Below are 24453 nucleotides of genomic sequence, written 5' to 3' on the forward strand. Positions count from 1 at the left end.
TATATATATAAATATATTACCAATATCAATCTTCAATAGTGAATAGCTGAGTGTTGGGAGCTCCCAGGTTCAAACAAAGCCCTAATCCACGAAGATGAAGTTGAATTAAATTTGACTTCACATCCAGACTTCTTATTCTAACGACTTTCATATTTTGAAACCGGATGTCGTATTGTCAGAAATTTAATGTTACGGAACGAAAATGAAAAGGGTATGTTTTTTACCAAATGGAAATAAAGATAAATTTATCTACATTTGACATATCTTCGTAGATAACGCATTTGTTGTAGACGCCTTAGAGTTTAACAACCATATTGGCCCTAAAATAACCGTTATATTATTGGATGAGAGTGATGAAATAAATCAGCTAATAGCGGATTATTTGGGGCCCATCAAAACTAAATTTCTAACTTCAAGGCTTCCTAATATACAGTTTCAATTCACACAGCCATACTTATAATCACAATTATCCCATTCTATTTTTTTAATAGTGTTATAATTATTATTATTTATCGTAGATGATAAATACATATTTTTACAAGTAATGATTCAATTGCAGATAATTCGCAAAAAAAAACTCAAAAAGAGTAAAAAGTGTATCTTTATGAACCCATAAATTGTCTGGCGTATTATTTGATCCGATGAGCAGTCATACGTATAATTACTTATCATTAATTATTATTGTAATATTATGATTTAGATTAAATAATAGTATTCAATACGAAGCGCTTGCAAATTGAATTCTCGCGTCAATTCATATGATCTTTGATCTTTGACAGTCAAGTGAGAGAATTAACATCATATATATTACTATGCCTAAATGTTTGAACATAAGAAAGCACTGTGACCCCTCACTATCCGCGGTCCCATTGTACGCATTTTTTTTCTCATCCTCGATTAAATTAATTAAAAAAAAATAATACAAGAAAAATAAATCAGTTTGATAATATGATTTACTTATTATTTTTTGACATCTCACCAAAGATGAAGAAGGATATGGTAGTCTGGGCATTAACGGGGCTGACGACCGTCATAGTCTGGTTTAAGTGATCACTTTACACACGTGTAACATTCACCGATTCTACCCATTATTGACAACCACACTACTCAAATTCTTGGAAGTTCTATATATATTAACTAATTTTGAAACATTGTTCCTGGATCACCAGAACTTCACTAGAGAGATCTATTGGTGAGATGAAAAGAAGCTTTTTACTAAGCAGAAACTCTTTTATTAGTATGTGAGGTCCGAATCCTGGATTATAATCACACACATGAGAAACGCCAGAAAATATCGTTTTCATTTTTATTATTTAAGCTTATAATTTGACCAGATATTTTATTTACAACAATCCAGACAATCCAGATTATGTGAACAAGTATTTGGACACACTCAAAATGTTGTAAATGAATTACTTACATCACAAACAAAATATTACACCAAAACTTTCGTTATTTAGAAAATTACGTTATATTTTTTGTATCGTACTTTAGCTAGCATAAACCCATAATCTTTCACATAGAGTATGAATCAATAGGAATTTATGAAAAAAAAATATTTAGAGAGATTTTTAAAATTAAAATACATATAACCATGTTCTTATCCTGAAATAACAAAATCACCAACAAATGCAAAGAAAGCAATGCACTAAATATTTTTTTTCTAGAACCTAAAAAGTTTCACTTCTAACGCGCGGAAGTATTATGCTTATTTTTTTTAATGTAATGGTCATAAATATTAAAAACAGGATCCAGATGTCATGTTGAACATGGGCCGAAGCATTGGAGCAAACCTATTTGAGTGGAATGATTACATTTTTCGTCAGGTGGAATGAATACACATAAACGAGGCGGGTTCTTACGAGCAAATTCACAATTGCCTTTCAAATATTTAAAACTGACATTTATGATAATGACATAAGTGTAAAGATAAGATAATTCAACTTATACTAGGGTAAGAATACAGTAAAGCTCCCTATAACTCTGATATAGGTACCGCGTTATAGGGAAGTTAATGTATTTAAATTGTATTTCAATTCATTTCAGTCATTTCCGCTAGTCAAAATTTCAAAATACAGTTTAAACATTAATCCCTTATAAATTCCCTAAGATAAGGGGTACCTACATGTATGTCAACGTTATGCCGTATTATATAAAGTAAGTAAAAAATCAGAAAATATTTTGTCTCTCTTAAGAGGTTTTGAAAGAAGATTCAGTAGGTTTATTTAAATCTTAACTCTTGACCACGTGACTTGATTCAATAAACCTTATAACGGGACTATCGTAAAATGTACGACGATAAAACACTCACATTTTACAAAAAAAAAACGTTTACAAAAACCATTAAAAAATAAGTGTTACATGTTTTTTGGGAACTTTATATAAAATACTAACATAAGATTTCGGTTAAAATATTAAGGTACATGCTAGTTGTGTATATATTCTTTACATGTGTTGCCGAGGCACTCCCACAGATTGGATGTCCGTCGTAAATTTTACGAATGTCCCATAATCTAGGGTTAAGTACAGGTTTTCTGGCCATGGTGGATAAATTAAAAAAGTTTAAGTATTCTATTTTTTTAATCTAAGCTCACCATCCACCCGTAGCGGTTATAAAGTCCTGAGGGACTCTTTATCAGCTGCGCAAAGAGGAATAATTTTAATTCATTCTTAAGGAATAAAATCTCTATGCAGATTGATGAGGTGGGAGACAGAGGCCGACACCTTGTCCCCATCCCTCAGGATCATTACAAATTAAATCAGGATCCACCATTACAAAAAAATTCAAAGAAGAAATAAAAAAACAGTATTTACAAAACTTATGCATAAAAATAATGACTTAAAACTAAAGTAAAATAAACTATTCTCTTGTGTGAAATTCTTTTCTCCCGAAAAGTATCCGTTGCAAAGTTTGCCTTCGAAAAAACGTTGTTTTTGTAAGTTGGTAACGAATGACGTCACAGAAACGAATCCACACTACTACTATTAAGCTCTATAAAGCAGATACATAAAGATATACGCCCCGTAACACACCCGATGACGTGAAATTTTTGACGTATAACGGTGTCCGTTTTTCGTTTTATTCAAGTATCTAAAGTTTAAACCTTAATATATCCTTTACTTCCTTCAGATTTCAATAAGAATGTTACCGATAGTCTTATGATTTTTCACATTAATTTATAATATAACACATCATGAGAATGATCCATTCGAGCACACACTGATCACTTCTGTTGTGTAGCCGCGCGTAGAGACCTCGTGAAAACCACGGAGCCTCTCCATCCATCTGTCTCTAGCCCGTGACAGTCTCAGTCACTATCAAACCCTACCAACCTCAATAACCTGGACTAGTGCCTGGACGATCAAGATAACACTACGATATACAATGCAGTGCCCTATGGGCCATCGGGTGTGGATAAGGTTATAAGAAATATAAGATAGTGGTGTTTTCGTTAGTAAAATACAACTTAGTAGAATCAAAAAATCTGTATTTGATTTAAAATTAATACGTAAAATATAAGATAGTGCTTTGGTAATCCTAAAATTGCAGAAATCGCTACGAATATTTGTCCTAGAGCAATTTACGATAAAGGTTGTATTAAATAGTGAAAAATATATATCAGATTTATGTAATCTAGAAAAATAACGGTTTAATATTGTTAATAAGTATTGGAATATGAACGGAAAGAAACAACGATAAAGGGGTAAAACAACTGATTTGAAATCTAATTCAAAAGTTTCGATAAGAAAATCAGAAGGCGATTTAAAAAAAATATATATCAGAAGCAGGTAACTTCATTTTTAAAATGTGTTGTCGCTCAGGGAAATCTTTGTAACATTTTTTACCTCTTTTCTTTTCTTTTACCCTGTTTCCCTGTTATGCGCCTAATGGTGCATAGGGCACTGCACCGAATTGATACAATGTTAATTTGGTCATATAAAGGTAAGGTGAGCAGTCTTTCGTTTTAGGTACTAGTCCAGGCCCTGGACTCCAGGGTAATATTAACCACTTCTGTGGTCAACCTCTTGAAAAAAGTGGGTCAAAAAAAGCCACCCTTTTTTTCACTATTATGTTTTTTTTATCATACATATTTTAAAATATAATAAATCAGTATAAAATATTAATAAACAATATTAGGAAAGAAAAAAATCAAAGGAAGAATGGATGTATCTAGACTAGCGGGGAAATGACCCGAGCTGGATTCGGGCAAATCACAATAAAATGTTTCGTGTTCGATGTACCCGTACTGAATTCGGGCAAATCACTGTGTCAAAGCAAAATACCTACCCGAATTGTATTCGGGCAAATCACACAACGGATTAAATAAATACTGGAGTGAACAAAACACCTAGATTTATTTATTTTGACCCCTCTGGGAATCAAACAAATACCAGGAGCATATAAATGAAACGTGAGAAATCCCTCTCCCCCCCGTATATTATATATGATAAACAGTAAACCCACCAAAACAACCTTTGTTAGAATTTTTGTTTTTACACTATAATATAATTAGAGTTTAATTAGATGATATTATTTTTTGACATCTCATCAAAGATGAAGAAGAATGTGGGGCAATAATACATAATATGGGGGAATAATAAAAGTCTGGGCATTAACGGGGCTGACGACCGTCATAGGCTGGTTTAAGTAAATGCCCAGACTTCCATATTCTTCATCATCTTTGATGAGATGTCAAAAAATAATATGGAAATAACTCCTGTAATTGGAGGTAATCCAGATTTTGTGAACAAGTATTTAGACACACTCAAAATGTAGTAAATAATTAAATGAAATGAAAATCTTAAAATTAAAAACCGGAGATGTAAAGAATTAATGTGTAAAGGTTGAAATGAATTATTATGAAGTGAAATTGTTTAGGCGGAGATTGGACGAGAATGGAGAGTGAAATTTCAAAGAAGCGTCACGCTTTTTAGGCACACTTACGTGAATGAATGATGTGAATGATCGAATCAATAACACAATCCGGAAATAAAATGGATGCTGTTTTTTCCTCGTTATCACGAAAATATCGAATCTCGGACATGAATGACTTGAATCCAAAGAAAAATTCATCTTAGGGATACTAAAATGACTTTACCATGGCAATATGCAATACCAATTAATCCCAATAGAACTTTAAATATTTGGGAATGGAATACTACAATAACTTTTCTACAGAAAAATAAAATAAATGACTTATATATGTAAATGTAAATAGAAAAAAACACATGAAATAAATAACAAAGCACAATAAAAATTATGGAATAATCTTCTTCTTCTTCTTCTTCATCTTATTGTAGGCCTTGTGGCCTGTTTTTAAGAGGGATTAGCCTCCTGTGATGTCGATTCCCAGCTATCGACCCATATCTTTGGTGGTCTGCCCGGGAGTCGTCTACCATGGGTTTGGCCGTACAGTACGATGTAAGTGAGTCTGGATGGTTCCATTCACCTTACATGCGTATACTATTGTCTCATTCTTAATTCTTATTATAAATAGTAATAATAATAATAATAAACAATACCACTCACAAATATTAACAATAAATAATAATCGTAAGTCCCCCTACAAGTACAAGGGCTTCTTAGTCTCTTTATTGAAGAGAACAGCGTAATTTATTTTAAGATTTATTTTTGTTAAATTAATTGAGAAATATTTGTGTTATTGTTATTTACAAAAATACTTCAATTTCATACCTACCTTATTTTCATACTACCTCTGTGAGCCCAAGCGGCTCATTATTAGAAATAAGTATCAAATTGTGGTAGAGAGGGTTCGAACCCAGACACTCTGACTCAAGAGTCCTCGAAACTAACCACGGGACCACAGCACGACATAAATTAATACGATTGAAAAGTAGAAACGTCTAAAAAATTAATTAAATTATAAAAAAAAAACTCTAAAAACCATTAAATATTAGTAAAAAAATATATGTATGTGTTATGTTGTATTTCTTTCTCTCTCTGTCTTTCACATTGAAATTCTGCCATTATTTTTAAGAAGTTTCATTTCTTTTACGTGAACTTTTTTGTCCAAATACTTGTTCACAAATCTGGATTATCTTCAATTAGGAGTTTTAAAAATATTATTTTTGACATCTCAACACAGATGAACAAGAATATAGATGTATGGGCATTTACGGGGCTTACGACCGTCATAGTCGGGTTTAAGTGATTACTTTGAACACGTGTAACATTTACCTATTCTACCCGAGATTGACAACCACACTACTCAAATTCTTGGAGTTATATATGTTTTTGAATTCGAAACCAGCGTATGACGGTCGTAAGACCCGTAAATATCCAAATTTCCATATTCTTCTTCATCTATGTTGAGATGTCAATTTTTTTGTCTTTAATGTGGTGTTTGGCGGTGTTCACCCGTGACAAAACATACCATACATAATATCTACTTGAATGAGTACATAAATAAAATAACAATTGGTATCGATTGACATGTATGACCTCTGGATAAGTCGAATTATTGTAATATTAAATATGAAAAAAGGTTCATAATAAATTAGAGTACGTAACGAACAACTGAGACATTCGGCGTGACAATGGATAGACTAACATCTCAAAAAATAATTTAATAATTGTTGAGGCCCAGTATTTGTTGAATCGCAACTTAATTTTCTCTAAACCGAGGTAAAATTTGACATAATAGACTTTTTTTCTTAGAACACCGTTATTGGATTAAAAAAAAGTTTTTATTAGAAATAAATATATTTGGTTTTGAACAGAAAAGAGTATTGAAAGGTAAAGAGTTAAAAAAAAGTATTATTTTTGTAATGTATATCGTAGTCATACAGGAGAAAGTGACCAAGTGAATTTTTTGCTATCTTACTAGCTTAATATTGCCCTGAAAAAATCCTAAAGGATTTTAAATTTGGAAGTATAATATATTGACTTGTTAAAAATGATTGACTGCATTGATGTTTATTTTCTTGCCAAGTAAAAGTGACTTAAATATTTGCCCTCCTGAACATTTTACGTTTTGTTAGTTGGTCACTTTCTCCTGTACGACTATTTAACTTTTTTGATTCCTTTTTAGTAGTTGCAAATGTAGAAAAAAAATATTAAAAATTTACGAATGTCCCTCAAAAATGTATATCCCAAAAATACTATTATATTGTATATCCCAAAAAAAAGGCATTTGTGATTTGTATGGTTTTTGTCCCAGACTTTAATTAGTTTTTTATATATTTTTTTCTTACCCTTATCCCCACCCAATGGTGCTTGAGAGACTGAATTATATTTTTTAATTATATAATACTTGAAGGAAAGTGATCTGGTTTATGCCTAATTTTACATAAATATTACAATGAAAAATCGATCCCGGGAACATAGCAACTAACAAGCGTGCTGACCACTACTTTACGGTGGCGAAAATTTACATGGTAAAAAATAAATAATCATCACAAAAAAAAACAAAAGACAGCATGGTCTTGCAATCAATTGATAATTATGCAATCGACTTAATTTTACCGATTTATCATTAATGGTATTTCCCGGTAATTTTGCATGTCCTAAAAAGAAGCGTATGGAAGACAGGTATCGAAAAACTATCCGGTTGGTGATATGTATGACTAAAACATAAGGAGTGTTTACCGATTTATCAGTAATCGTATTTACAGGTAATTTTGCATATCCTAAAAAAGCGTATAGGATACAGATGCCAAAATAATTTGTCCGGTTTGCGATGTGTATGAGTAACATATAAGGAGTGTTTACCGATTTAGTAATGGTATTTACCGGTATTTTTACGAACCCTAATTAAGAGAAGAAATGAGAAGCGTGTGGAAGATCGGTGCCGAAATACTTTTTTCTTGTAGGCGATATGTGTTTCATTTGCGTAAGGAGTGTTTGATTTGTTTACATTATTGTATGAGCATTTCACATTTCTGCGTAGTAAGAGCACGAAAAATTCCTTTGGACTGTCTAATTCAAGAGGTATTTCTCTGGAATGCAGAATCAATTTTGAGGATAATAAAGTTATATAAAGTTCGTGATAAATTTTTGCACCCACTCACTTCGAATTCCACCATTAATGTTATTTTCCGTATTCCGAAATTTATAGTGATATTTACTCCATTCCAGTGACCTTCAACTCGTGAGTAAATGTTTTTTTATACCTTTTTATTATTTTAACCAAAACCGATTTATAATTTTAAAACAACAAAAAAATTAGACACCTATTTTTTACAGGAAATGTTTTTACTAATTATTATTCATCAGATACAAATGACGATGTGTGAATGTTTAATTTGAATTTTCATATTGATATCAGTATTTATAAAAACAAAGAAAAAATAGCTTATTGAAACCATATACACAATACAATATTTTCGTATTATTACTAAGCGAGCTTTTAACGATTAGAAACTATTAAGTTTTACAAGACATATTGACGAATTTTACATAGTATGAGGTCTCAGATTTCAATAAAATATGAGAATTTAGGAATTGAACATAATAAAATCAAAACAACCAATTTGGGATTTGAATATATTAAAGGGACAGAGATGACGTAAAATTTAAAGAATATAACTCAGTTGGTACACTGAAAGCTCCCGTCATATTTCCAATGGTTCATGACACTAATATAATATCTCAGATTAAAATCAAATATGAGAATTTTGGAATCAGACTTAACAATATCAAACCAATGAAATTAGATGACGTAAATGTAAAAGAAAGGACCTCAGATGGAACTATAATTTGTTTAATGTGTAAAAAGAGAATGGAAGCAATGACTTAAATACCCAGAGTTAAATACAGATATTTTAGTGCACACTGTGAGTTAGACAGTACTAATGTGCCTTCAAATTGAGTTGTCGTTTCAGTAAGCTTAACTGAACTCACATATGTGATGTTACGGTCCAGTTAAAGGGACCCCTATCCACTAATCCTTCTCCATCCTGCCCTAACCTCATCAGGTTGAACTTAAGGCTTTAAAAATGCTTGAAAATGGTGGTGGATTATATACGCTAATTAGTATTAACTCCCATGTCCCGCTGACAGTTATAGGGACTTTGAAAGCATTAGTAATTAGAGACCCATGAAGGGGATAAGATATTTACCAAACACACGTAGGCATGTTTGGTTAATATCCAAATATATATATATATATATATATATATATATATATATATATATATATATATATATATATATATATATATATATATATATTTATATATATATATATATATATATATATATATATATATATATATATATATATATATATATATATATATATATATATATATATATATATATATATATATATATATATATATATATATATATATATATATATATATATATATATAAACATATATATGGACTATATACCTCATTTTGTCCCTCTCAGTCTCCTATAACAAGCCGAAAGCAGCTTACTTTTTATCAGTAGTCCCTAATAAAACCTAATAAAACCTAAGATTACTATGGATATTATTATGTGTTTTGGGTTGTGGTCTCGTGGTTGATGTCGTGCAGTCTTGAATTAGAGTTTCTCGGTTCGAACCCACTCTACCACAATTTGATACGTATTTCTCGTTTCCCGCTTAGGCTCACAGATATAGTATGGAATTGAAGTATTTTTGTAAATAATGAAAACACAAATATTACTCTTTTTAAACAAAAAAAAATCAGTTCTGTTCGTACTAGTGAAGAATTAAATTTAATCATGTTCATTTTCGTTCTGCACATAGATGCCAGTGGCAGGTTAGAGAGATCTCCTGCGGGCACCCCCTAGCAGCACAGTGTGCCAAGATGGTGTGCTTTAAAAAATCATCGCCAATATTATATGAAAAATATATTTGATTAATTTTATTAAATATCAAATCGACTACCGACCTCTGAGTTCTATGAACTGTTTGGCGAGAAAATGAAAAAGAGAGAGAGAGAGAGAGAGCTATTAATAAAATGAATTGGATCATAAAAGAAGAATTTTTAGAATACAACTGCACTCAATTAAATTAGGTCGGAAAATAAAAGAGCAGGAGACGAAACTATTTTGCATTCATTCCCGGATACATGTACCAATGTCAAGTACAATAGAAATGAATTTGATTCACTATTTTATAAAACATGACTAAGTCATTACGAATGGAAGCCTGGATTTTATGGGTAAGTTAACGTTTTAATTACGCATAGTAATAATAATAAATAAAACCCTTATCCGCACCCCAATGGTGCATAGGGCACTGCGTCATATAAACGCAGTGTTATCTTGATCGTTTACACATGAAGAAAAGGTGATCAGCCCTCCGCTTCAGGTACCAGTCCAGGGTAATATTGAATAAATATGACAGTAAAAATCACTTATATTTATTTTACCCCCCTTGGGAATCGAACCCGGGACCTCCAGAACGGTAGCCGAGCGTGCTGACCATTACACTACGGAGGCGGAATTACGCATAGTAGATTATTTTTCCCCTTATCCGGAATCGAATTTGAATTTGAAGTTAATGTGCCAATTAAAAAGAAAATGAAAATATGTCATTTTTTACCGAAAATAAAAGCTTAGTAGGTATAGCTACAAAACGTAATTAAAACCCTAACTTCCCTGTGGAATCGGTGCTCAAAACATCAATTGAGTTAACGTTTCAACTAAGTAGTGCAGATATCATTAAGTTACAATGAGTACCCTAAAAAATGTAGAAAAAGACTATTTATGTAACTTTCTTGTTATTTTATCTATCTGAATGCTCTTATCTTATACTTATAACAACTGTATATTTTTTTGCAACTTGATTTTCTACCTGTTAAAGCCCTCTGGGCGTTTGTGTGAATAAATAAATAAATTAATAATCGGTAAAAATAATTTTTCAGGTGGTACTAGTTGACAATATGGATCGATAACCGGTTTAAAAGTGCCTAAGTTATAAGAAATAAAAATGAAGTTAAATTATCTACACAACGTTGTTAGAACGTTGTGGAATCGATGGCCAAAATAAAGTTTATCCTACCGGACGTTATTTATCGATTACACGGGCCAACACACATTTTGGTGCCCGCGATTTTTAACTGTTCGTAGTTAATTTGGCTGCAAAATCCGAAATAGCCCTCAGAATTTGTCTATCAGATCTATATTTTGAGATATGCTACATTAAGAAGTAGAAATTTTCAAATTTTGTGCATTTCACGTTATAACTATAACTCTTACTAGATTTATAAAATACACGGATTTCAGTAATTATAAACAGAAAAAAACATTGATTTAAGTATTTATTAGTTAGTCAATTTTCACTAAAATATGTAATTTTTTATTAGTTTCTAGCATGGAGTTTAGTTGGCTAGTTTTGCTGAAGGCTCCAACAGTAGTCGGCCATCATATGGATATCCTATAATCCTTGATATATATATCTTCCATAGTTTATTATTTAGTTCTGATGAAATCTGTAACCCCTGTTCTTCGCTAAAATCACCCAAGTTTTCTGGAAAGCGATCTAGGTGGCTGTGGAGGTATTGAACTTTTATGCTCATGTTACAACCGAGAGTTTTAAAATTTGAAAGCACACATAGTTTCCACTAATTATACGTAATTCTCTGCATTATTATTTCCATGAAAATATTCTACTACTAGAAACCAATGAACGCCAAGATTCGGCCTCTTTCATTGATGTGGTGAATTCTAAATCTTTAACAAGTTTTTTGAGGACCATAAAATATACCAATTTTTAGTTTTTCTGTGCTTATCCTTGGAAATTACTTAACACCATTTTCATTTCGATTAAAACATTCACAAATTGCTTCATCAGCCTCAACTTAATATGCAAAGGCAAAAGTGATATTTTTCTCTCGTAACTAAAGCTTCGTTAATTACGTTTTGTTTTTCTTGAATCATGACATCTCCTGATGGCCAATTTCTCTAAATCATGTATTTATTGTTCAAGTTGATTAAGGTATAATTGCAGGTATATATTTGGATACTTAAATTCTTATTTCGAGTGGCCAATTTCCATTTTAGCAATTTTTTTACAAGATTTTTTTTCTTAATTTTTGGCTTATATCAGAACTAACATCAATTAACCTGTATCTCAAAAACTTAAGCTGATAGAAAAAAATTGGTGGCATTTTTTAAATCAGCACATTAAAAAATTAAAATCAGTTGTTTAATTTCCAGCGTTATCACTTAAAATTACAGCCTTGGGAATCTTTGAATTCTGGCAATGTACTTCTAAATAATATAAAGTTTTGAGTAAAAACCGCAAGTTTTAATTAAGTTTCCAGTTAAATAATCCAATACTGAAATATTCTGTCTTGGAGTGATCTGAAAATAAACTAACTAACCATCACGCCGCTTCCTCTTCCCTACCCCTGTAATCAGAGAGAATAGATCGCCTAACTAATGCATTTAGAAACAATCATTGACTATTCCACATTCATGCATCTTTTCAAACACACCCCCCGATTATTCACACTTTCGACTTGACCATATTCAACTGTTTGAAATACCCGATCTTGTCAAGTTTTCCCCCGGCCGTTTCTATTTCCATTTACATTTGCCTCATGAATTGTAACGCTTCATGTATTCGTTTCAACGAAATACAATTTTATTTAAATAAAACTGTTCGTTTAAAGAGCGAGGGAATTTAAATAGATCAACCAACGACACGTCAATAAATATTTGACTTACACAAATCGAAATATTATGCGATAAAAGCAAGAGAAAGATTTCGTTTACTGAATAATTTATATAAGCGTACAACTAGGTGAGGAGTACAATTATCTTTAAGGCCAAGTATAACGAGTCAATGTCGGAGCGTAGTAAGTGGCCTTTGAGAACATTTTCAGGAAATTCATGAAACATTCGCGGTAGTGCGTGGGCGGAGTAGTAATTATGACAATACTATGTATATCTACTTGTAGGCGAATAATTTATTCAAAATAATATCAAAATAACAACTTTGTAATTTTTCCTACATGAATTTAACCCTTCACTGCATGACTTTTTTTGCATGACTGCATGACTGCATTGACAGTTCGTCTTCAAGAGACAAGTGAAGTTATTATTTTGGCGTTCATAGCGCGTCTTTTGGCTAAATTATGAACTATATAAGTGAGTTATGAATGTATCTAATCAGTAACAACAAAGAATGGTTGCTTATATTTTTGAAGAACGTTTTAACACTAACTTTTGGGTATGTAACAAATTTGATACACTATGCAGTGAAGGGTTTCGTCTTAACCAACATGATCACAAATTCACCAGTCAAATTAAATTCATGTGGAAAAATTACATAGTTGTTATTTTATTCTATAAAATGCAGTTCCACCAAAAAATGTCGTTACAAAATATAAATCTAACAATATAAAATAAATTAAATACTAATAACCTAATAACTAAACAATATTATTAATGTTAAAAAAATGGTTTTCTGTCATAATCAGGGTTAAACATGTACATGTTTTTAACCCTGATGATGACAAGGTTCTTGTCGAGACCGCTTGGAAAATAGTTCCAATGAAAAATGGTTAAAAACAAAGTAGTTTTATTTTATAAAGTACAATATTTTTAGTACTTTAAAGTCATTGCTCATATATATGAAATTAAACCATTGAGGGATACATGTTTTTTTATAAAATCGATGACGATTTTATTAAGTTATGAATTTATCAACGTAGGTAATTAAATTTAGTACTGACATTTGTTGGTGAAACTGCATTTTATATAATAAAATAACAACAAAATTTTTCCAACATATTTTATTTGACCAGTGGCCAGGTTTCGTCGTTACCGACATCTGAACTCAGTAATGACGAAATTACTGTGATTACTGCCTGATGATGTCAGTTACGATGAAACTCGGTCAATAGTCAAATAAAATATATGTAAAAAGAACTATATAGTTGTTTTTTTTATTTTATTCAAACATATTGAAAATATGCTTGGCGCGATCAAGTATGCCAAATACTTGAAAGTGGTCAGGTTAAGAGTCGAAACAATCGGCGGGTATGTATGAGGAGATGCATGAACGTGGAAGAGGCGAAGAATGTTTGCAAGGACAGAGTGGTGTGGCGTTCTATTCTCTCTGCCTACCCCTGTGGGGAAGAGGCGTGATGGTTAGTTAATTAGTTAGTTATTGAAAATATTAATGAAATCGATTTATTTATTTGTCTTAGCTCAAATATTGAGGTAAAGTATGCAAGCCCCTAATGTGTTATCATTATATATAATACGTTACGGGTAATGCTGGATTACGAAGTAAACCTAGGATAATCCGGGATAATTTAGCATTACCCGATGCTGTTGGGTAATGTTCAAAACTGACAAAATAATTAATTTGCAGTTTACCCATGTATACCTAGATCCACCTAACACTGGCCGGGTAATGTTAGGTTAGGTTAGGTTTTTTAAATTAACTGTACATTAGGTTTGGTAATTTTTTATGATTTTAAAAATAATAAAATGTTTTTTTGTTTTGTTTAAATGTTCTTTTGCCCTGATTTATTAACGACTTAAGTGATGACAATGGAAACCCCTTATTAAAAAAATCGCATGTGTAAAATATTTTATGTAGTTTTAAGTGTGTAAATGGTGCTATGGTGGTGAAGGGTGGTATTGTTTGCATGCTGTAATAGTGATTGTCCTGACGAAGAGACGGGTACGACTCGAAACCGGTAGACATAAGAAATTTGGTGTGTAGTAATATACTAATATTATTAACATTTTTGTAAAAAAAAATAATTAAGTAAAAACATAGCATTTTTTTGAGAACGATTCAGTTTTGTCCTCGCGTATACATTTAGGTATCTTTTACCCTGTTAATGCAATTTGTGTAACAACTTTAAGGAATACTTGTTACTGTAATGGGAGGTCTGACGTAGTATGTAAAATTAACACTTAAACAAACTTCATTTGAGTATTCCATCCTACGCTTACTGTAGTAAAGGGTTATTCTGTTATTTATTGCCTAATTTATTGCTGAATTTCTGAATAAATAAATATATATTTATATTTATGTATTTATAAATAAACATGGTGAACGAGAACATCATAACAAAAAAGTTTTCAAAGTATGGATTTAATTATTTTATCTGTGTTTACGTTTTTATTTCATTGGGTTTTAAAAACGACATCTTGAAGGCTGTCACAGTCCTCGTCAATACGCTGAGATGGTAAATTTTTGAAATTTCCGTCAAGTTTTACTAGCATATCTGTGCCTTTGTTTACAAAAGCAGCACGAATAGCATCCTTCAGTTGACTAAGGGTCTTTGGACGATTCGACGACCAATTTTTAAAGGCAGCTTCACAGGGAAAAGTCACAAACGGCTAAATCTGCCGATCGCGCTGGCCAGTAAAGATCGCCCCTAAGAGAGATGAGCTGTTCGGATGGTGTTCCCAAAAAAATGTATGTTCGAGCCATGTGAGCCATGGTGCCATCCTGTAGGAACCATTTCTTCCAGTCTGGGTAGAAAGAACTCTAAGAAATGATGTGGCGACGACGTTTTCCACTGTGGACGTTTTCAGGCGTCCGATGACTCTGTAAGGACCATTATGTTTCTTCTACACACTACCAGTATCTCCCACTATTACCACACAGTACCAGATTGTGTATTCCTCTAAACAAATCGATTGCCGATCAGACACACGACCTGCAGGCGCGATATTGAATTGTTTATCGGTTTCTCGGAGCTGTGATGACAGAACGGCCCAAGGATAAATATGTAGGCCTCTACGGCAAACGCGCGCTCCTAGTTTGTTCGTAGCATGATTGACTTATTACTTAATTACTAATTACTTATTCACAAATTGTGTCCAATTATGGTAGTTATTTTTATATTATTTTTTGACATCTCAACATAGATGATGAAAAATATGGAAGTTTGGGAATTTACGGGGCTTACAACCGTTATAGAAAACAAAGTTTAAGTGAACACTTTACACAAATCAAATATCTAAAATATACCTAAAATATGATATGTCTCCACACACAGTCCATGCTTTTGTGGGATCTTTTTTTCTATTAGTATTTTATGTTTTTTTTGGTGATTGTAATTATTTTATTTTGAAATGCAAAAGAATTTAAAAAATAAAATAGAAGTAAACATTTTAAATAATATTATTTAATTGTTTTTTTTTTATTATTATTGATACTTAATTATTAATTAATTAATTAAGTAGTATATTGTTACAACTAGTTGACGCTACAGATGCTTCCATCTACAGGTTTGAAAATATATAAAGCATCTGTAGTTTCCGAAACTATTCGTAACAACGTAATACTCGAGTGGTAAAAAACGAATATTTTATTTATAATGAATGGCGAAACGAAAAAGTCAACCTTTTCAATATTATATAAACCTTGCAAGTAGTACTAGAATACTAATCAAAAATCAACTAAGAAAAACTAAGAAAAAAAAAACATTTAAATAAGCGTGTGACTCTCGAGCGTTGATATTGATTTTCTAGAAACAGTTGATTTCATGTATTCTCTTCTCTATGTCTTATCAAATCCCATCAATCCGTACACAAAGAAAGAAATTTTAAGTTTCTGATATGATATCGTGTATGATACAAATAATTTAGACCGCAAACAATTTAATTTGGCGGTTGAATTTGGAAAGGGGAAACGTTAATTTTTTTTCTCATCCAGGCGAATTTGTCATTTTAAAAATTCTGACGCACATAAACGTAAATGCTCTATTAACGATTTCAAATGTGTCTCTGGTTATAGATATAATGATGCGAAAGCGTATTGCAAGTATCATATGAATGACGAACGGACGAGCGATTCTCATTATTTATTATTATTATTATTATTAAGAGTTGGATGGGTCTTATAGGGGGGGGGGTATAACGTTACTTTCTTTATTTTTTATAACTAACCAAAAAATCGAATTGTTTAAATTATGACCAAAATACGCCTGGAATATTTATTTATCTTAAAAGTTTTACTAGAGTTGACTGTATTATTGAGATAATTAATTTCTCTCTCTTTACTTCCGATAACTATCCATCTATGAATGTCAATAACTAAGCTGTAGAAAAGCAAACAAGGTTAAGGTTTAATATTATCATTTTCAGACTTATCTTGACAACAGACATTATTTTATATGGCAGCTAATGCAACACAGTGATGATCTCAAAACAAAATGTAAAATACTAATGACCCCCCTAAACGATTACAATTGAAAAAAATGATGTATGTAAATAATGTAATTTCAAGTGTAATTAGCGACTAATATGAATGTGTACAATATGAAATAGCAATGAGTAAATATACAGTAGATATGACAGTTAATAAATTTATACATTCAAGTTATAATGTTTACATTTCGTAGATAAATTCGGTGACTTGACGCTACTTCATTGTGACAAATAACCTTTAACGATAACAGAGAGAAAATATCATTATTATTGCAGAATTCATTGAAAATAGTAATATTAAATTATATTAATTCATTGAGCTCAGATTTATGAAGTGTTTGTTATGACATATAAATTAATTGATGGATAGTTTATTTAATTTAACGTCACTTTGCAGTTAATTTACAATCACAAACACAGATTTCGAATCTACATAAAAGGTAAAATAATTAAGGGTAATTTTTTACCAAGTAATCTTCCAAGGTTACAGGTACTCGATGTTCGTATCCATTCCTCCTAATTCCTGGACTAGTTGAAGATCTGATAACTTTTTCATTTGGTAGTACCCTCTTATTGCTCGCTTACCCAACTCTGTTTCTACCAGATTCTCAGTGTTCTTTCAGGAAATATGCGCAAACCAGAAAATAACTTTTTCTGCATGCTTTGGAGTATCTTTCAGATACTGATGGTTCCTGGAGGATGGAGATATTTATGGGTTTTGCGGTCTTAGGAATACTTGGCATCTACTTTCAAATACATCCAGAATATGCTTGCTTTTTTCTCTCGGTGTCCACGTTTTTTTGTCCGTATAATTCAACGGAGAATATCGGATATTTCATAAGAAGGGTTAATTTTTTACAGTATGGATTGTGTTCATTTTTACAGTATTTTCCCATATCTTTGCACAGACAAAATCATTAATGCTTATCAGCTAGTATTGGTGATTTCTTTTATTAATTGTCTTTAACATTGAGTCACCTACAGTATCGAACAGATTAATTGAAACAAAACTTTTTTTTCGTATTTTCAACACCCTCTAAAAAATGTTTTGGGGGTGTTCCTCGTATTATGGACCAGGGCTGCTTCTTTTAGTGACTCAAATGATACTGAATAGCAATAAGTCTCACCCAATTTTGCTGGAAAAGATACTACCAGAATAAAATGTGGTTAAGATTTTACCAGACATAAACCTTATTAAAAATCTATCAGTAATCTGTAATAATTGGCTCTCCAAAATTTATTGACTACGTCGGAAAAGCTCATTTTGTTCATAATTCAGGTATGGTTTCGAGACAAAAAAAGGCATTCACGTGCCAAAACCTTTTATAATAGATGCCAAGAAGAGTAAAATTTTCGATTGAGCCCAAATGAGATCATATTAAATATTAATTTGTGATATAACTAATAAACAAAAGATTTTACAAAACTTTTTGTTGTATTCAAAATACAACAAAAAAGTTTTGTTTCAATTAATCTGTTCAATACTGTAAGTAAAACTTGACGTTTTAGTCAATCTTTTAAAAAGTTGTTTCTTGTCAGGGTTTGGAGTAGTCGACAAACAGAAGTTTCTTTCAGTCAAATGTATTTGTTGTCCTACTTCTTAATTCTCTATTTCAACTCTATGGAGGAGTTCTCCCATTTTTGTAAAACTTTGATTTTGGCCATAAGCGTCGTGTATAAGCTACAAATCTTATATTAAATATCTATCTGCCCCAAATATTCAATGTTCTTGATTAAAGTTTCATAAACCCCTAAGTTTAGACATGCTTTTTGGAATCATATTAATTATTACATAAATTAAAAAATATCTTAATATACACAAAATCTCTGAATTAATTGAATTAGTTATTCAATGTAAAATATCAATTTATTGATTCGGCATTAACTTTGTGGAATGACATGATTATTTTAATTAAATTAAACACTTGAATAATCCATTGAATTGCGTTTTATTTTATTTACGACTAGTTTCGAAAACGACAATTGTTTTCATCTTCTGGTACAAATTAAAACTTAATTTGTATCAGAAGATGAAAACAATTGTCGTTTTCGAAACTAGTCGTAAATAAAATAAAACTCAATTCAGTGGATTATTCAAGTGTTTAATTTAATTAAAGTAAAATATCAACATTAAATATGGTAAACATGGTAAACGCTTTTATGATTTCTTATGTTCAAATCAATCATAAATTCAATGGCAATTTGAATATAAAACTACTTGTATTAAGATTACCATTGAAGCTTTAAGTTTCCTAGAAGGCGATTTCTTAAATTCGTTTCATAGCAAAGGCAATTGACTTCAATCAAATTTAAAGGACCGAGTGCTCGATATTAACATAATTGACAACTGATCACATTTCTATATGGCACCAAATTTATTTAATAAATATGATTAATGTGAATCTAATAATATGCAAGAAAAGGGAAATATCCAATCCTGAATGTTTCATGAATTCAACTGCATTATGACCTATACAAAGAACGTAAATTTTACTCAAAAAGATTGGTTGAAAATTGTTATTTAATATAAATGAATCGTTTTTCGTTTAATTTCGTTTATCAGGGGTGTTTGGTGATTTTCATAAGAATGATTGCTGATAAATATTTTTTAGGTATTTTACTTGATAGGTATCAATGGCACACGCTACATCAACATCCACTAAAGAGATAAGCATCTTAAGGGTATATTCTCAAATATACAAACTCAGTACGCGAAGTTGCGGGCCATTGATTATCCCGTCGTTACCCTTTCAAAACGATTTTTTTATATGTTAATAATTCAAGTTTACTTGTTTATAGCACAAAATATTTTTTGCTAATTTAGTTTAAAGTTTCTTTAAATAAATGATCATATTATTGATTGATTATTGTAAATTACAAATGGGACATATTGTCCCAATAGTATTGGTGATTGGGTCGTATGTGTCCCAACAGTATTTTATGATAGTAAAATAGTGGAGCTTTTAAAATATATGTTGCACTAAAAAGAAAAAAGAGGCAGGTTTAGACTTATTTACGAGCCTATGACATCACATCACTAAAATCCTAGATCACAATGCATTAAATTATTTTAGTAATTATTAGAAATTCTCTGGGACAATATGTCCCTACAGTATTGAAAGGGTTAAATCACTGGCACTCGATGTAGGTCGCTTGTATCAACAACTAGGCAGGTAACAGAAATATGTAGGTACGTTGTCCACATGAAATTAATGAAGGGATGCGTAGCTATATGCGTGGAACGTACCGGACATGTACTTATTTACGGTTCGCTTCCAATTTCTCTATAATGGAACCAAAAAAAGTGAATAGCAGGGAAAGTCAGACGAAATAAATTTTTACAAAATACAAGGTTCTGTTTATCACGTATTGAAGTTATGGCTTAGTATAAAATAATTCTGATGTTGAAAGTGCGTGTTCTCGTATATATGGCAATAGGGCAAGTAATTTAGTTCCAGTATCAAAAGTAATTAGTACTAATCGACAATGCTTATCTTCGAAGCGATTGGTCGTTGTCTTTGTTTTGTTTACATCTGTGAATTCCGATATCCCGTCAATGTGAATACTATAGTACTAACAACAGTCTAGGAGAGAGGTGTATAGGGCACCGCGTAAGATCGAAGTGGTGACAACATCTTAAATTTTTCAATGGCATGGTGATCATTCTACGATTTCTTGGATCTAGGAGAAGATACGTTATATAAAGAATGCAGGTGAAGAAGTTCAGGGTGAAGGACATTACTGGTATATGGAAAAGAAAATGGTAGGAATAGCTTGTTTACTACCATAAGCTTGTGTGGTAGACAAAATCCTTAAATGCTAAAATTCCTCTTAATCAAATCGTTTGAAAATGCCCTTAGAATGCGAGTCATTCATTGTCACTTAATTAAAATATTATACAACGCCGCATTTAAACCTGTGTTTTATTTATGTTTACGTATTGCAACCCTAAGTGCCCTAACCATTCCTACAATTCTCTTTTTTCTCTTAAATTATCTACCATTCCTCACATTCATATTACTTTTTCTTTTGCCTGTAATATCCTCCACTCTGAACTCTATCATGTTGGTACTTCATTTCCTCCCAGCAACCATATTACACACCCTATACCCACTAATCACTTAGCCTTCATACATTTACAATCGAGGTAACACCTTGTCTGTTCTATTTAGAGCCCTACAGCTTGAACATTATCTTAATAAATATGCAATATTAAGATATGTATTGAATACATTGTAAAATATGTATAAACTATTCGATTATTACCCTCTCCTATTGTACCATATCTGCGTTTGCACCATTGTGCAGGGTGTTTTTTTTGTGCTATTATTACAATTTCACCTGAAGGATAAACCTTGTATTCGGGAACAGCCACATTTTGTCTTTATTTATAAATTTAGAGAAAAAAAGTTTGAATAAACTTGATATTGATTTAATTCTTACTTTAAAAAAAATCGGTATTCGTTAAATGGCGAAAGTTACAAGTGTGACAAAAAACTTAAATATAACTATTCTTTAACAAATTCTGTAAAAATTATCAGTTCCGACAGTTAGGATAGTAATGATAAATATATAAACATATTATTATACCAGATAGGTGTTTTGACAAAATCAAAATTTAATACATGAAAAAAAAACCGTAATTGATTTTTTTTGGAATCATTTACTCTCAGTTTCGTACCATGGAGTTTCAATGCTACATAAAGTACATCTTATGCTTTGTAAAAATATGAAATTTTTATTTTGCATTATTCTTCTGTAAAAGTACAAAAAAAGTGAGATTGTTAAAAAGCCACTGTAAAAATATACAAAATAAATAGTTTAAAAAAATTGTACTATTTAAACAAAAATCAAAATGCGCTAACGTTTTAAACGTGACGATAATTGATCATCAAACTATTTTTTAAATATTTTATTTTTCAGTATTAAAATTTTAAAGTCGAAAATGAGTATCTCAAATGGGTAAACAGATTCTAGCAGTTTTATAAAAACGAATTACGTTAATGGGCAAAACGAGCTTAATGTGTTGCTTGATAATTTCTTAATTATTAAAATTCCACCAGAAGTGGTTCAAACAGTTATTGTTAATATTTCGAGTGTGTCAGAATATATTTTTTAAACACAAATACCATACTTTAACCCTACAAAGGTTATGGTTTGTAAGCAATAATTTATTCCCTGTGTTTTAACGGATATTTAGAAGTCATTGAAATGGGATATCGAAGCTCGGGTATTTTCAGGGATTCATTATCATTTTCCCCCTTAATATCAATCATTTTCGTTAAATTTCAAAAGTTATATAATATGATATGGATACAATACATGATGATTAATCGTGGGTCTACATAGATTAGTGAATTTAACTAAGTGTCTGCATATATACAGTGATCACTTAATGAGTTTACATAATGTAATATTTTGAGTTGATCAGCTATTAACATATCGTTTTTCCTGTAAATAAGACTTTTATATAACATCTCAATAACAATTTTATCGCAGTTAGACATCATTATTATATTTGTTTATTTAAAGGTAAATGTGTGTATTTACTGGTACGTAAATATTAAATTTTTACGTTGTATATCTAAATATGTAATGAATATAAACATATACCTTATGTGTGTGTAAATATTTAATGAAAAACATAATATTATTTTGAATAAAATATCGATTTAAATTATTTTTTATTTAAATTTTACTTGGTTTATAAATTTTACTCCAGAGTGGTGCCGAATCAATTAATGATTTTTTTATACCTATTTTAGAAACACATATTAGTTTATCGTTTTTAAATAAGATGTAAACCATCTTCAAGTAGCCATACTATCTCGAAATTAGTCGTTGTATCTCTTTGGGTTGGTGCAAACAAGTTTTATTATATTTTGTTATTTATTTTAGTTTTATCACAGTACCCCCTCTATCATTCAACCAATGGTACACAGATTATTATGTTTCCTGTATTTAAAATAATATACACAAACTTAGTGGACGTGAGTGCACATTATTTAGAAACTGACAAACTGAATCAGAGTGGACAGTGAGATAATGTATGGGGTGTTGGATTAGTCAAAAAATGTATTACATAAAATACAAACACCTCTTTAAAGAGTTGTTTATGTAACTATGAAAAAACAACGTTTTCCGTAAGAAACATAACTACTCAAAGACTTAAATTTTGAGTTTTTTATTATTATTTATGGACTTCAACAGGTTTTTGTTCAATTCACAGTCAAGATCAGATATGTACTCATAAACGATCGCAAAATTGATAAAATAAGTAATTGGAACACCCGGAAGTTTGAGTGGAATTTGACATATTAATTTAGAGCACTAGGTGGTTAAATGAATATGAGATTTGTTAAAGAAACGGTCGTCGGTGTGTCGGATCGGGTTACCTGATGTTGTCGTTGTTGAGCTGCAAGTTGGTGATGGCCAGGCCCAGCTCGGCCAGGCGGTGGGCGCGCAGGTCAGCCACATCCGAGTGCTTGATGGCCAGCGTGACGGGCGTGCCGGGCGCCAGCACGCCGGCCAGCGCGGCCACCACGCGCGAGTAGCTCGCCACGCGCTCGCAGGCCAGCACGAGCTGGCGCGGCGAGCCGCCCTCCTGCAGGCGGCAGCTGCACGGGCTGATCTCGCGCCGCTGCGCGCAGTGCACCACGCCGCTCGCCGGGCCCAGGCCCCAGCAGACCCACGCGGCCAGCACCAGCGCGCGCATCCCGCTTACTGACGCGCCGGACACGACAAGACCATAACAATACTCTACTCTATCGCGAAGAACACTTCTCGCTCGACTCGACTCGAAACACTCTTATTATCGATATTGTAATCGGAATCACGTTGCGGAGGCGCTTCCTTAGGTTGAACTCACGACGACCGTTATCTGCCGCTCGCTAGGAACTGAACCAGCCGACCGAGAGCGACGGCGGCGCCGGCGGGGGGCGGGAGGGTGGGGGCGCAAGGGAGGAGGGGCAGACTCCCCGCGCTGAAAACTGGACCCGTCACGTGAACGCCGTTCCCTTACTGGAAAATTATTCCCCGAGCAATCGTGTTACCAACTATTGTTCACTGAGGCACTCGTACACCGTACACCGTACACCGTACACCGCACCATCCCCCGAGAATCTCGGCGCCATGCGACATTATCCCATCCTTCCCATCCACGTCCCTAGATCACTTCATTCGCGTTCAAATTCACAATTTAAAACATACCAACATCCAACGTAAACACAGGGTAGTGACATTATTTTTATGAGTATATAGATTCCAATAATCAAATAACGTACATCATTTTAATGTAGGTATATACTTATTTGATAAAATTTAAAAAAAGACAATGAGAATAAATTTT

At 32.0% G+C, this 24453-nt stretch overlaps 1 protein-coding gene across 2 annotated transcripts in view; it reads right to left on the reverse strand.

Moving 5' to 3' along the window:
* ltl (leucine-rich repeat-containing larval translucida) overlaps positions 1 to 24129 on the reverse strand; it is a 47537-nt gene extending 23408 nt beyond the window's left edge. Inside the window, exon 1 of one of the 2 annotated variants that reach the window (XM_088272737.1) lies at positions 23501 to 24129. In XM_088272737.1, the coding sequence (XP_088128863.1) occupies positions 23501 to 23820 (320 nt within the window). In that variant the 5' untranslated portion in view covers positions 23821 to 24129. The remainder of the gene's footprint in view (positions 1 to 23500) is intronic. The other variant, XM_088272736.1, reaches the window with a different exon arrangement.
* Between the last annotated feature and the right edge of the window lie 324 nt (positions 24130 to 24453).

Source organism: Brachycentrus maculatus, unplaced genomic scaffold, assembly GCF_059751285.1.
Source record: "Brachycentrus maculatus isolate JH-2025_06_01 unplaced genomic scaffold, ASM5975128v1 h1tg000518l, whole genome shotgun sequence".
Classification (NCBI taxonomy): Eukaryota; Metazoa; Arthropoda; class Insecta; order Trichoptera; family Brachycentridae; genus Brachycentrus; species Brachycentrus maculatus.